Genomic DNA, 13,262 nt, shown 5'->3' with positions numbered 1-13,262 from the left:
GACTAACTGAGCAAATGCTCAGAGTTAGTGCTTCTGCTCTCTCACACACACAAACAAATGTGCGCACTATGAGCACAGGACCCCTACTGTCTGACAACCATCACACAGAGACAAATCAAGGAGTCCTGCTGCTAAAAACCCACCCTTTCCTCACACTTCACATCACAGAGGACTCTTTCTGGCCCAAGCCAAATCTGTGGGGGTTGTTTAGCTGAGAAAAAGGTTGTCTCCTGGTGAGAAAGTCAATTGTAGGTCCGGGGGTCACGCAGGGAGTGGAGAGACACTTCCAAAAGTCTGTGAAGATTAAAAATTAGCCTTTCAAATGACAGCTAAAGTTAAAACTACACAGGTCATCTGTGGGAGTTTTTGTTTATCCTTTCATTGAAGAGAAGGTTTCACAAGCTCTTCTTATTAGGGTTCAGTTTCCTGTCCTGCTTTCCCTGACTGAAAGGTCCCAGGAACCCCCACATCTGGAAAGGAAGCCAAGGTGGAGCATGATGATCCAAAACTGGACACCAGACCTGAGTCTGAGTCAGAAAGTGCCAGCTTCTCAAACTTCTGGATCACTTTCCTAACCGACTGAAAGGGAACCTCTTGGCGCCACTCACTTCTGCTGTTTCCATGAGGCTCCCTGTAGGTTGAGCTCTTACTAAGAAATACGTAAACAGGTGGGGGTAGGCCACAGCGCAGTCTCAGTCTGCCCTGGCCCAGGCCCAGGGCTGGGACCACTCCAGCATTGCTGAAACGTGTTGGCAGTGTGGCGAGATGCTCCTGGGTTAGAGGGTTGTGGAAGCTTAGGGTCCCTCCTCCAATGTTTAGGAAGACCCCAATGGTTTTGATCTGAGGTGGGATGGTACAAAGTTGTTCACAGTTCCCATCATACACTGCCCAAAAAGTCAAACTGTGCCTCTCAAGCCACCAGCCATTAGAACCATCCACTGAGATCACACCTGAGGGAGACAGAAAAGTTTCAGTTTTCTCTGCACTTTTATGGATTTGGTTATGCATTAAAATAGTCTTTAACAATTCCTGGCTCTGGGGATAACACTTTGGCCAACGCTCAAATATCCCAATAGCCATTCAATTGATTTTTACAATATTTTATTTATTTATTCTCCTAAGACGATGCATCTGTTTGACTTTGGTGGCTTTCTTACTTTTCCTCTTGCACCACCATGAGGTTGACATTTGTAGTGTTTATAGACACTATCAGATCATTAGTTCACATTGCTCAATACTTTTATAACGAGTCAGCTTAATTAATGTTATTCCCATCTGTGTGGCTAAGTTAATATAATGTAACTAAAATAAGCTGACAACTGTACAATAATTTAGGGTTGAAGTAAATAGCTTAAGGAATAAATCAAATGCTACTATAAACTGTAGGCATTTCATTGTGTGTTTGTTATTTTTGCTTAGTGGAAATTGTTGCTCTTATTTGTCTGTGATGTAGTCTGGATGCTGAGGAGGTGAGCCACCAACTTGGTGGTATCATGGATAAACAAGGAGAAGACAAAAGACATCTTTCCTTGAAACACCACAGATATACCCCTCCTGCATAAACGATACCCTCCGGGACCATCACCGCAGCCTGGACAGGAACAAGAAATGCTGTGATTCATAGTTATGAGTTACAACACTCTCAACGATATTGCTCAAAAGAGTGGGAATAACTAAAAAGAATATTTAAATCCAAAAGAAGTGTTGAGTTTTTGTTTAATGTTGTGGTCTGCAATGGTGTTCTGAATAAAATAAGTAAGAAACCAAGTTTCTTTTTATGTTAAATCTTTGTTTTGTTTTAATTTGACTGATTTCATTTCATTTCATTTTTGTGTTGTATTGGCAAACAGAGTGAATAAATGTCTTTACTGAGTGTCATCTACAGCTGGGTACTGTTCTGATACTGTGAAGTATAAAGTTGGGCGACTATGAAAAACAACATTTTAACTTTGTTACATGCATGTCCTCTACGAGTTTATATCTTAAGTGGAAAACTTTAATTTTTTGTGTGTTTTTTTTGTTGGGCAACATGGTGGTGTGGTGGTTACCACCATTGTGTCACAGCAAGAAGGTCCTGGTTGAAATCCGCTGGCCACCTGGGACCTCCCAGTGTGGAACTTGTATGTCCTCACTGTGCCTGGATAGGTTATTTCTGGATACTCGAGCTTCCTCCAACAGTCCAAAGATGTGCATGTTAGACTAACTGGTGATTCTAAATGAGCTGGAGGTGTGAATGGTTGTCTGTCTCTCTGTGTTAGCCCTGTGACAGATTGAGAGCATGTCCAGTGTGTACCCTGCCTCTTGCCCTATAATAGCAGGGATAAGCTCCAGCCCTGCCTTAATCTTGGATCGGTTGAATATAAAAAGATCCAATGATGTTTATTCAGAAAAACACCAACAAGGAAACCTCAGTTACTCACATCACTGCCGTTGAATGTGATTTTAACCACTAGAAAGCATCTGATCTGTCACACACACATATATCCACAAACACAAATCCAAATGTCTTGATGCATGCTCAATCATCCAGGTAAGTAAGTCCCAAAAGGTTGATTCTGTTCATCTGGACGTAGCGTTTTCAGTGAGAGAAATGTTTCATCACTCATCCAGGTGACTTCTTCTGCCTCAGCTGACTGCAGGTTTCTCCAACCTTATAAAGAGTATATTGCACAATGACTGAAACTAGCACCACTGAATGAACAATAGGCTGTGAAGTCAGTTCCTTGATCATTAATATGTACATTCTCATGACCATTTATTAACAACTACTGATCAAAGACCATTGATCATTGATCAAAGACCACTGATGGCTGCAATCACAGCATTTTAAGATGGCGAAAGATGTACCCTTAGGCCCCCTCCTCAATTCAGACATGGTCTTTCCCTTTTCATCTGACCGAAGAATGATGGACACCATACATTCTTGCCAGTCATACAGTAAAACATATCCTGTTTTCTTGCCCCTTTTTAACTGGGGAGACCATTATTGACCAAATAAGCTTCATGTTGTATTGTATAAGATTTGAATTTAGTGACTGACAAATAAACTCATTACACTAGAGTTTACTGAGGTCAAAGTGAAAAGACAATAAGGGCTGTTTTAATATAAACTTGTGTCTAAAGACACTTCTTGTTCTAAATGGAAGACTTGTCCTCTGTTGGCCATTTAAAATAATGCAGATTTAACGTTTGGCTGTCTTCTCAGTTCTCCATTGTTATCAACCTGCTTGTACAGCACAGAAGAAAAGAGGAGGGAAGCTGTAATGCTACTGATTTAGACACTGTGTGTGTCTTCCTATGTGTGCCATGAATAATTAAGTTGTTGTTTTTACCAATCTTGTAGATGGAGCTATTACACACTTCCACCTCCCAGTAGTACTGCCCCCGTGCAATTACTACATCAGCACGAATATGATGGAGAGTCCCTGGGTCTGAGGTCATCACAGGTCTTCCAATTTTGCCTTCTGGAGCTGGTACAGGGGGATTCTCTTCGTGGTAGATGACAGTTAAAGAGGAGTCAGAAAGACGGAGAGATGGTGGGGCAGTTGAAGCATCAAGATGATCCAGAGCAAAATGCAGTCCTAAATTAGGCCAGAGTAAAAATAGGACAGAGCAGATCAAGTACAGCATGTAAACACACACACACACCTCTCTCTCTCTCTCTCATATATATATATATATATATATATATATATATATATATATATATATATATATATATATATATATATATATATATATATATATATATATATATATATATATATATATATATATATACATATATATACATATATATATATATATATATACATATACATATATATACATACATATATATATATATACATATATATATATATATATATATACATATACATATATATACATACATATATATATATATATACATATATATATATATACATACATACATATATATATACATATATATATATATACATACATACATATATATATACATATATATATATATATACATACATACATACATACATACATATATATATATACATATATATATATATATATATATATATATACATACATACATATATATATATACATATATATATATATATATATATATATATATATATATATATATATATATATATATATATATATATATATGATTACCTACCAAAGACAGAAGCCTCCATTTCCTCCTCCCGGAGATCTACAGCACCATCCACTGGTGTTATCGTGGAACTGGCAACACTGGAATCTGGGCCAAAAGAGGGAAATGTCTAGGTTACCTTATGAGAATCTTTTGGGTTGTTGCTTGAAAGTGAGGTTGCTATACTTACAGTATAAACTGGTCTGACCTGTTACTTTACTGCTGTCCTCCTAAATGTGGCGATGTGTGGTGAGAAATAATGAAATACAGAAGAAAAATGCCAGAGACATTAGTCATACAGCATAATAATCCATTTATTTATTTATTTGCACAATCAAACTTTCCATGACTCTCTGACATCTCTCTTATTTAATCACAGTACCCATCTGAGATTCAGGATGAAGCATGTATTATTTATCAAATAAATATGCCAGAAAAACCAAACACATTTTATTTGCAGCAGAGGTTGTTGGATTGGATTGTTAAGTAATAACATAATGATCCTATTAATAATGACCATAATGACCCAAGTTTTTAAAAACCTCACAATGTTTTATTAATGAAAAGGACGTCTTGGATAAAATTTCAATATGGACACTGGTCTTAGAATTAAAACCTTTTCATTACAAGAATTTTTGTACTTGTTATTAATCTCTGTCTCTCTTCCACAGCATGTCTTCTATCCTGTCTTCCTTCTCTCACCCCAACCGGTCGCAGCAGATGGCCGCCCCTCCCTGAGCCTGGTTCTGCCGGAGGTTTCTTCCTGTTAAAAGGGAGTTTTTCCTTCCCACTGTCACCAAAGTGCTTGCTCATAGGGGGTCATTTGATTGTTGCGTTTTTCTCTGTATGTATTATTGTAGGGTCTACCTTACAATATAAAGTGCCTTGAGGCAACTGTTGTTGTGATTTGGTGCTATATAAAATTGAATTGAACTGAATTGAAGAAATTCAAACTGAACAGCAACATATTATTGCTGAAACTTCCCCTTGTCTGAACATTTGTCCATTTTCATTGCCTTTTTAATCATAGTGCCTTAAAAAAACCCTATCTGCCCCCTTATTGATTTGGGCTTTTTTTTGCATATATGTCACACTTGAATGTCTCAGATCATCAAAAAATATTGGACAAAGGTAACCTGAGTAAATATATAATATGATATATAATATATAAGCATTTTTCACTGATAAGTAAATACAAAATCATCATTTATAAACTGCATTTTATGTTTACTCTTGTACAGGAATGACACTGTAGGGGTATAAAATTTTCCTAAATCACAATTAAGTTAGTAATTGTGGCATTAAACCATTAAACCTCACCAGTTAAAACCTGACTGGTCTGTATTCAAAATATAGATCTGTTTATTGCTAGTACATATATATAAAATGTTGATGACTCCACCTTTTTTCAAAGATGTTCTCCCTCCTTCTCCAACCTCACCCATTCTGTGCATCTTAGGTGACAGATGACAGGTGGGTAGTCGCTTCTCCTGACTCTTGACTTCAAGCCATTGGTATTAAAGCTTTTTCACATGACTGTAGTAGTTCTAGTTCCCAGTCTGTTGATCCATCTCATTCATCTTTTTGGTTGTACCTGTTTGTTTTTGTTTTTACTCTACATCAGTCAGACACTTTAGTCTATAGTGCCAATCTTGTTGAATGAATGGATAAGGGGATTGAAAGGGGTTTTATAAAATCAGTCTTGCTGTTTTTATATTTGCCTTCATCAGAGGCACTAGTAGTTAAATTACATTTCAAAAAGGTTACCAAAGGGGATTTATTTGACTGTACAAAATTAACCCATAAGAACCCACGGTGACACCTTTACACATTGAGGAAAGTTCCTGTTACATTTTCAACGTTGACTTGCTCGTAGTTTTCCTGACACTGGACCTTTTATGGGACATTGAGTATTTTATTTGGGGTAGTGTATATTGTCTATGAAACAAAATATCCAATGCCCCATAAAAGGTCCAGTGTAATGTAACAAAGCAATAAACAAAACAACAAAATACAAAAAAAGATTTAAAAATGTGCTTATCACTTCCCACAAATATGATACACAAAAAGGGTTGAAACAGCAGGCGGCACTTAGAATTGGAGATTATGTATCGGAATTTCAGGAGCAGGACCACGCCTCCAAACATGCTCCTTCCGGCTGTCATCTGGGTTCCCCCAGTTCTGCAAGCTGATCATTCTTGTTTACGTGCCCCACCCTCCCTCCCTCCCTCCTTCTTCTCCATTCTTCAACTTCTTCAATTCTATTTAGTACACGGGGATCTGCCAGGCCCGGGAGCCATTGGCAGTCCCCTTCGAGGCCTTCCCCAAACCGCAGCTCAATTCATGTCAAAGCATTGACTTTTACCTAGTAAAACACTGTCAAAGTTAAAATGAGGACATGGGCCCAGCTAGTGAAATAATAGATTTGAAGAAGTGTGCATGAAGAGAGAACATGGAACAGCTTTATCAAGTAATAGGCTACAGCTCTGTTAAAGACACTAACTAAATAATAAATAAATACATAAATTCTACTGTAAAAACATTTATTTAAAAGAAAAAACCCTGTAATTTTAGTAGGCCAAATCTGATCTACACAACTGGCGTCTGATCTTGTCATAGCTATGTAAAGCTTGCAATATGTCACAAATACAACGACAACTAATAACAGTGACGTGAGCAAAGTTACCAAATCTTAGGTCCAGAAAAGCTTTTGCCGTTTGTATTTGTTAATTTATTTGTTAATTTATGTCAACAGATATTTTTTTTATAACTAGAGCCTGAGTAACATTAGCTTGAATACTTTAAACAGAATATGTTTTGACAGTAGTGCCAGTGTGACACTCAGCACTGCATGCTAACACATGCACTTGCTGTTGTGCTTATGGGAGCCTGGCTAGGCTCACAGTTTTCACATAAAGCCCATCCCTGAATGGGTAATTATCTCAACAGGAAAAAAAGCTACAAGGTATCTTTTGATTTTGAAAACTAAAGCAGTGATATGTAGAGATGGACCGATCCGATATTACGTATCGGTATCGGTCCGATACTGACCTAAATTACTGGATCGGATATCGGAGAAAAATAAAAAATGTAATCCGATCCATTAAATATCAGGAAAGCACCTCACAAAACTTGCAACAGCCGTAACTCGCCTCAGAACGTTAGCACGTTGGAGCAGTATGCATCACGTGATAGAGCGGCTGTGGCATGCGGGACCTGTCGGTGGTCTGGATAGCATGTGGAGCTTCGCTAGCAACCCGGCATTTCATCTCCGACAAAGTTATCCCGAGAGAAGTAAAGCAAGTGTGTAAGTCCATCTCTGAATGTAAAGCATTCCTGCGTTAAGCTTAACAAGCGACTGCCTCTTCTTGCTGCTACTTCAATCATGAAACTGCTTAACGATCAGCTGATCGGCTTTTCTGTGCGAGTCCGTGTCTCTGGTTTGTTTTTGGTCCACTTTGCACCAGAAAGAGGAAACCAGCGGCTGAACAACAGCAGCACGTTTAAGCTTGATCAGCTGTTGTTAGAATTTATTTATTATTACTTTCTACACCAGGATCTTTTTCTACGTAGCTGACGGCTGGTAACTGTGCAGGGGCGGCTCTAGCAAAGTTTAGCCAGGGGGGCCGATAGGGCATTAACAGGGAAAAGGGGGCACAAAGACATACTTTTCTTTCTTATTCTCATTTAAAATGTCTAGCTTTTAATAAATAATTATCTGACAGCCAAAGTTTTAATTTGAAGCAAAATGAATAGAAGTCAATTACTGTATATAGTAACTATTAAGTCTAATATATATACCCTAGTAAGCTATAGTACTTTTTCCTTTGTGAAGGTACCATCTGTGCAGTCTGCAATTTTGTTGAAGAAAGATGTTGAATCTATTTAATATTTCTTGAAAAATAATTGATTTCTGTGCATTTTTTTTTCCACACTGCATCAAATTAAGGTTGATTACGTCGATTAAGCATCATGAGGTGGAGCGTGAGGGGTGGTTCCCTATTTTTTATTTATTTATTTTTGTTGTTGCTGGGAGTTGGAACCCTATTAGTTAGGTTGCTTAATATATATGCTAAGTACTCTTTAAAATACCAGAATAGGGAGGATGGTGTAGGTTTAAGTTTATTAGATTGATCAGTATTGCTGAACTATGAAATATTTTTTTTGGATACAGGTATAACAGAATAGCTTTAGTGTAGTTGTTGTTTTAAACTTGAGTATGAACTTATACAAAATGCAGCAAGATATTTAAAAAACAGTTTTGTTGATTAAAAAACACTATATCGGATTCATATCGGTATCGGCAGATATCCAAATTTATGATATCGGTATCGGTATCGGACATAAAAAAGTGGTATCGTGCCATCTCTAGTGATATGTGGAGTAGCCAGACTAAGCTAGCTTAGTTACCAAAAAAAGTACATACAATAGTAAAGTACCTAACTCAAAACTCGTCATACAGTTAACTTTATTCCTGTAGATGTTTATTGATATTCATTACTTACTTGCTGGCCTTGATGTGCCATAAGAAGGCAAACAGTATAGATGTTAACTTTAGGTACACATTAAATAAGCGGTAACCTGAATTCTAGGCATGCTGGCAAGTGTATTTTGTTTTCTCTTGAAACTGTCACGGCTGCACAGCAGTCGTGTGGTGAATTGAGAAAAGGATCCAAGATGCAGGCACTGACTGGGGTGCGAGTGAAAATTTATTTGCAGAGGTGATAAAGTGACAAAACAGGAAGAGCAGAGCGGGGAGTAAACAAACCTAAACTGGGAAAACTAAAGAACAAAACTTAAACCAGACACTCACGGGAGGAGGAGCGAAATGCACAAAGAGAGATGGCAGAGAGACGCAGAATGAATACCAGGTAACAGAATAATACAGACGACGCGACAGAGAGCACAGGAAAACACAGGGCTTAAATACACGGGGAGTAATCAGGGAATGGGCCACAGGAGGGAGACACAGCTGGGAGCAATAAGGCTAACGAGACAGGGGAGAGGTAAAACTGAACACACTGACATGAGACATGAACTTTCAGAATAAAACAGGAAACTAACAGACACAGAGAATCAGACAGGACACTGAACATGACAGGCAGACTCATGAGCAGACACAATAACACCATGGACAGACAGAGGGAACACAGAGAAGTGGGAGCAGGCAGGCAAAGAACAGAAACCTAACAAATGGCAAAATCACAACAGAATACACACTCGGAATGAACAAAAGCATAAGGAAACACAAAACACTGAGTCCTCAGACTCAGGACCATGACAGAAACACTCAGACTTGTTTCCATAGGTTTCAAGTGTTTCTGTGCTGAGCCAAGCAATGCTGTTTTGGCTTTTAGTGTACCTTGGAAGTATTAATAATCTTTTAATTTAATTAATCTAAATCTATCTATCAAGAGACACTTGTTCGATTACGGGTTTTTGGCTACTAGTGTTGTGCAGGTTTTGGTATCGATCCAGTGCCAAGTAAATACAAATTCAGTATTGGTGATACTGATAATTTAAACTTATGTAAGGACTTATGTAAGGAAGAGTAGTGTGTCAAGATTTATGAATGACTGATGAATCATCATTAGTTTGCCAATTATAAACACACTCTAGGGACCATTAAATACCGGTGAATGTACTTTGTACCATACTTTGTTAATGCAACAAATTCCAACTTTCAGCTTTTTATCAGTTTTTTGAAGACCTGAAATGTAAATTTGTCTGTCTTTGAAACACTTCAAATACATAATGATAAAATAGAAATAAATAAATAGGACAGAATATGTTTCTGTTCTAATACAATAATTAATTCATTATTATATGTATTTATTAATTTAATCTACAAATGATACAATATAAAGGTAATCAGTCTGTTAAAATAACAACTATGATGACCAATAATACGTGAGTACAGAGTCAGTCTCTGTGCTGGGGTTCTAGAGCTGCCTGAGGGATATCTTTCCTCCTGTTCGTTTCTTTTTTGTGTGCTCCTTCATATCTTTATATACGTTAATAATGGTTGAGGGACCAGGAGAAAATTTCCTTCCATCTGCTGCGCTTTCTTACTGCAGCCTACATGTTGCTACTCAGAGCCGCTGAGTCACATGACCGCAGGACAAATAAACACACCAGAACAGGAAAGAGGGTGACAAAACAAAATGTGCAAGCATCGGTCCTCTCGTGCAGAGAACTGGTGATTGCACAGACATCTAGTGCTGTGTGATACTGCAGATTTTGGTACTGATCTGATACCAAGTAAATTCAGGGCCAGTGGTGCTGATACCAATACTGATACAGATACTGATACATTTAACCTATAAAGGCAGCATGTCATAAATCATGAGATAACTCTTAGTCAATTTGCAAATTCTGAACACATTTTATTTAACACTGCAAAATTATGAGTTTTACTTTCCACAATAATGACACCTTGCAGCTTTTCATGTATTTTTAAACTGGGTTTTCTAGAGACCTGAAATGTAAATATGTCTGTCTCTAAAGCACTTAGGGTCAGCTTGCTGTTTAAATGCTCTATATGGTATAAATAAAATAGTCGTGACAGGTAACACAAAAAAAGATCAGACATTTTTGATAGGGCATGTTTGAGGTGTATTTTTTCATAAAAAAAAAAATAAAGAAAGAACTTTGAAAATCAAAACAAAGTATTGATCCTATCCCTCTAGTATGAATCTTATACCAATTCAGCATTGCTATCAATACAGTTGGATAGATTTGAATTGGATAATTGGTTTTGCTTGACTGGTGATTCAAAAGCAGTGATGCTGTGAGACTGGTCATTGTGTGTTTCGGGGGTTAAGGGAGTCTCAGCACCAACTGACAGACTCTTCTGGCTTTATCTGTTTGTTTTTTATTAGCGCTGTCACATTACAATTCATAATAATGGTGGTCAACAAAATCCCAACAATATTATTGCAATACATGTGTGAAATGTGGAAAGGTATAATAGCTAATAAGTTTTAAAGATATTAGGTATGATCTGTAAGTATAACTGCACAAAAGCTTACAAAAACAACAGTGATATAATCAAGTCATGATCTGGGTTATAAATGGTTATTGTCAGTGTAGTATTATCTTACCAACAGTAATAACTCCCTCTTGTGAATGTAGCATTGGAGAGTTAGGATTCGGAAGTGGGTTAGACAATCTATTTTTTTTTTAAATGTGCTATCAGGTTTATGGCTACTATCCCAGACCCCAAAAGGCAGAGTACCTACCTAGCCTACCTAGACCACATTGTGTTTAAGTGGAAATGCCAGAATTTCCCTAAAGGACATCTGACCTGCACATGTGGCGGGTGATCCTCAGGTGAGGCCTCTCTGTTGACATGATTAGATCTCATGCTGGGATGTTTTGGGAGGCAAGATATGGCAGATGACCAGGTCAAGCACGGCAGCTCCACAGGATGCCGACAACAGGGGCACCGCACAGAGCACATGGGTTGACGGCGTAGCCTCGCTCCCTCTCCAGCTGCTACACACTGACCACACATGGTGTGAGAGCATGGCAGGATCAGAGTGATGTCATAGTCTTGTTTACAAGCTGGACAGTGGGGGAACTGCTGCAAACAATCTGTGTCTTTGCCCTCATCCTCTCCCCTTCTGCATCTTCCCACAGTCAACTCCTTGCTCGTTATTTCAGAAGAACCGTGTTTCATTGCTATTTAGGTGTTCTGTCTAAATGCAATGTCATTGTAGATACACTACATCAATTTTTTGTTTGAGATCCACAGCTGTCTGACTGCATGTACACAGCCATGGTCTTCACAAGGCATCAGTCAGTAGAAGCAGCATTCGAAATCCGTTCTTCCAAACAAAAGGGACCACGCGTGCAACGTCTGTTTATAAAGATGTCCTTTTAGCAAACCGCAGAGATGTTCGAATGGGAAGTGGTATCCTCCTGTGGCCTTTCACAAAGTGAAACTGCAGAATAGGAGGAGCCCAGCTGAATAGATGTATTCTTGTTGTGGTGTCCAGTATGCCTCCCAGCTGGTTATGAAGGGGTGAAACCGGTGGAATGACCAAGCAGATAAAATATGGAAAGAGAGAGACAGACAAAGAGAGAGAGAGGGAGTAGGAGAATATGATTAGTGGGGAGCAGGAGAGAGGAGGCCAGCCTTTTGAAAGGTACTTATTGCCTGGCGTTGCCATGGTTATGGCTCTTCCTGCAGAGACTCACAGCTGCAAGATAATGCACCACAAAAACCCACTTGTGCATGCAGGCACACACACACACACACACACACACACACACACACACACACACACACACACACACACACACACACGTGCACAAAAGCTTGCAAAAACAACAGTGATATAATCAAGTCAGGATCTGGGATCTGGGTCGAATTTCCCAGAGGAACCCACCCGAGGGATTAATAAAGTTCTATCTTATCTTATTATTTTGCACTAAAAGATCAGTGTTTTGTACGTTAAAACAATAATTAACGATGGCAATGTGTGTGATGAAAACATCTTAGACAAGCATGAACAGACTTCTGTGATCAGTGTGATTATCTGTTTTGGCAAGGTCCCCGGTATTCCTCATGGGAATTCCTGTGAACCACGATCACATAGTTGCAGTATTGCTTAACATAATACCAGAGAAGTTTGTCAAAGCCTGTAATCTCAAAGGGCTCACACAAATGTATGAATTTGTTACTGTAGCATGGGAGAGTTAGGATTCAGAAGTGGGTTGGACTAAGCAAATTTTTTTCATATTCAGAGAAGGGTTTGGGGGGCTAGTGACATATGGGTATTTTCTGTCTTTGCGGAGCAGTCAAGATATACAGGAAGGTGGGGACAGAGAGAAGGGAAAGGGCCGTAGGTCAGACCCGATCCCAGGCTGTTACGCATCAGGCAAGTGGCACATGTTCCCTCGCTCACCCACTGAGGTAATTGGCGCTCAAGAGGAGTTATTCGATTGCTCCAGTGAGCCAAATTCATACATTTTGAAAATACTACACCATCTGTCCATGGTATCCCAGCTACCATGGGGTGAGAGGCAGGGTAGAGACAGACAACAGACAACCATTCACACTCACATTCACGCCTATGGGCAATTTAGAATTACCAGTTAACCTTACCCAACTAAG

The 13,262-nt window shown here is 38.7% G+C and overlaps 1 protein-coding gene across 1 annotated transcript; it reads right to left on the bottom strand.

The window, feature by feature from the left end:
- Positions 1-411: 411 nt before the first annotated feature.
- LOC146618304 (uncharacterized) lies at positions 412-11,822 on the bottom strand. Its single transcript, XM_085371393.1, has 5 exons — positions 11,448-11,822; positions 4,332-4,371; positions 4,166-4,249; positions 3,333-3,581; positions 412-950 (listed from the first exon to the last, which is right to left on the bottom strand). The coding sequence occupies exons 1-5, from the start codon at positions 11,820-11,822 to the stop codon at positions 412-414; spliced, it is 1,287 nt and encodes a 428-aa protein (XP_085227519.1).
- Between the last annotated feature and the right edge of the window lie 1,440 nt (positions 11,823-13,262).

The sequence above is a fragment of the Diplotaxodon limnothrissa genome, linkage group LG14, assembly GCF_057381915.1.
Source record: "Diplotaxodon limnothrissa isolate DT_005_m linkage group LG14, D_limnothrissa_male_GT1.1, whole genome shotgun sequence".
Lineage (NCBI taxonomy): Eukaryota > Metazoa > Chordata > Actinopteri > Cichliformes > Cichlidae > Diplotaxodon > Diplotaxodon limnothrissa.
Note: the sequence above shows the minus strand (reverse complement) of the source record. Positions and strands in the feature narration are given on the sequence as shown.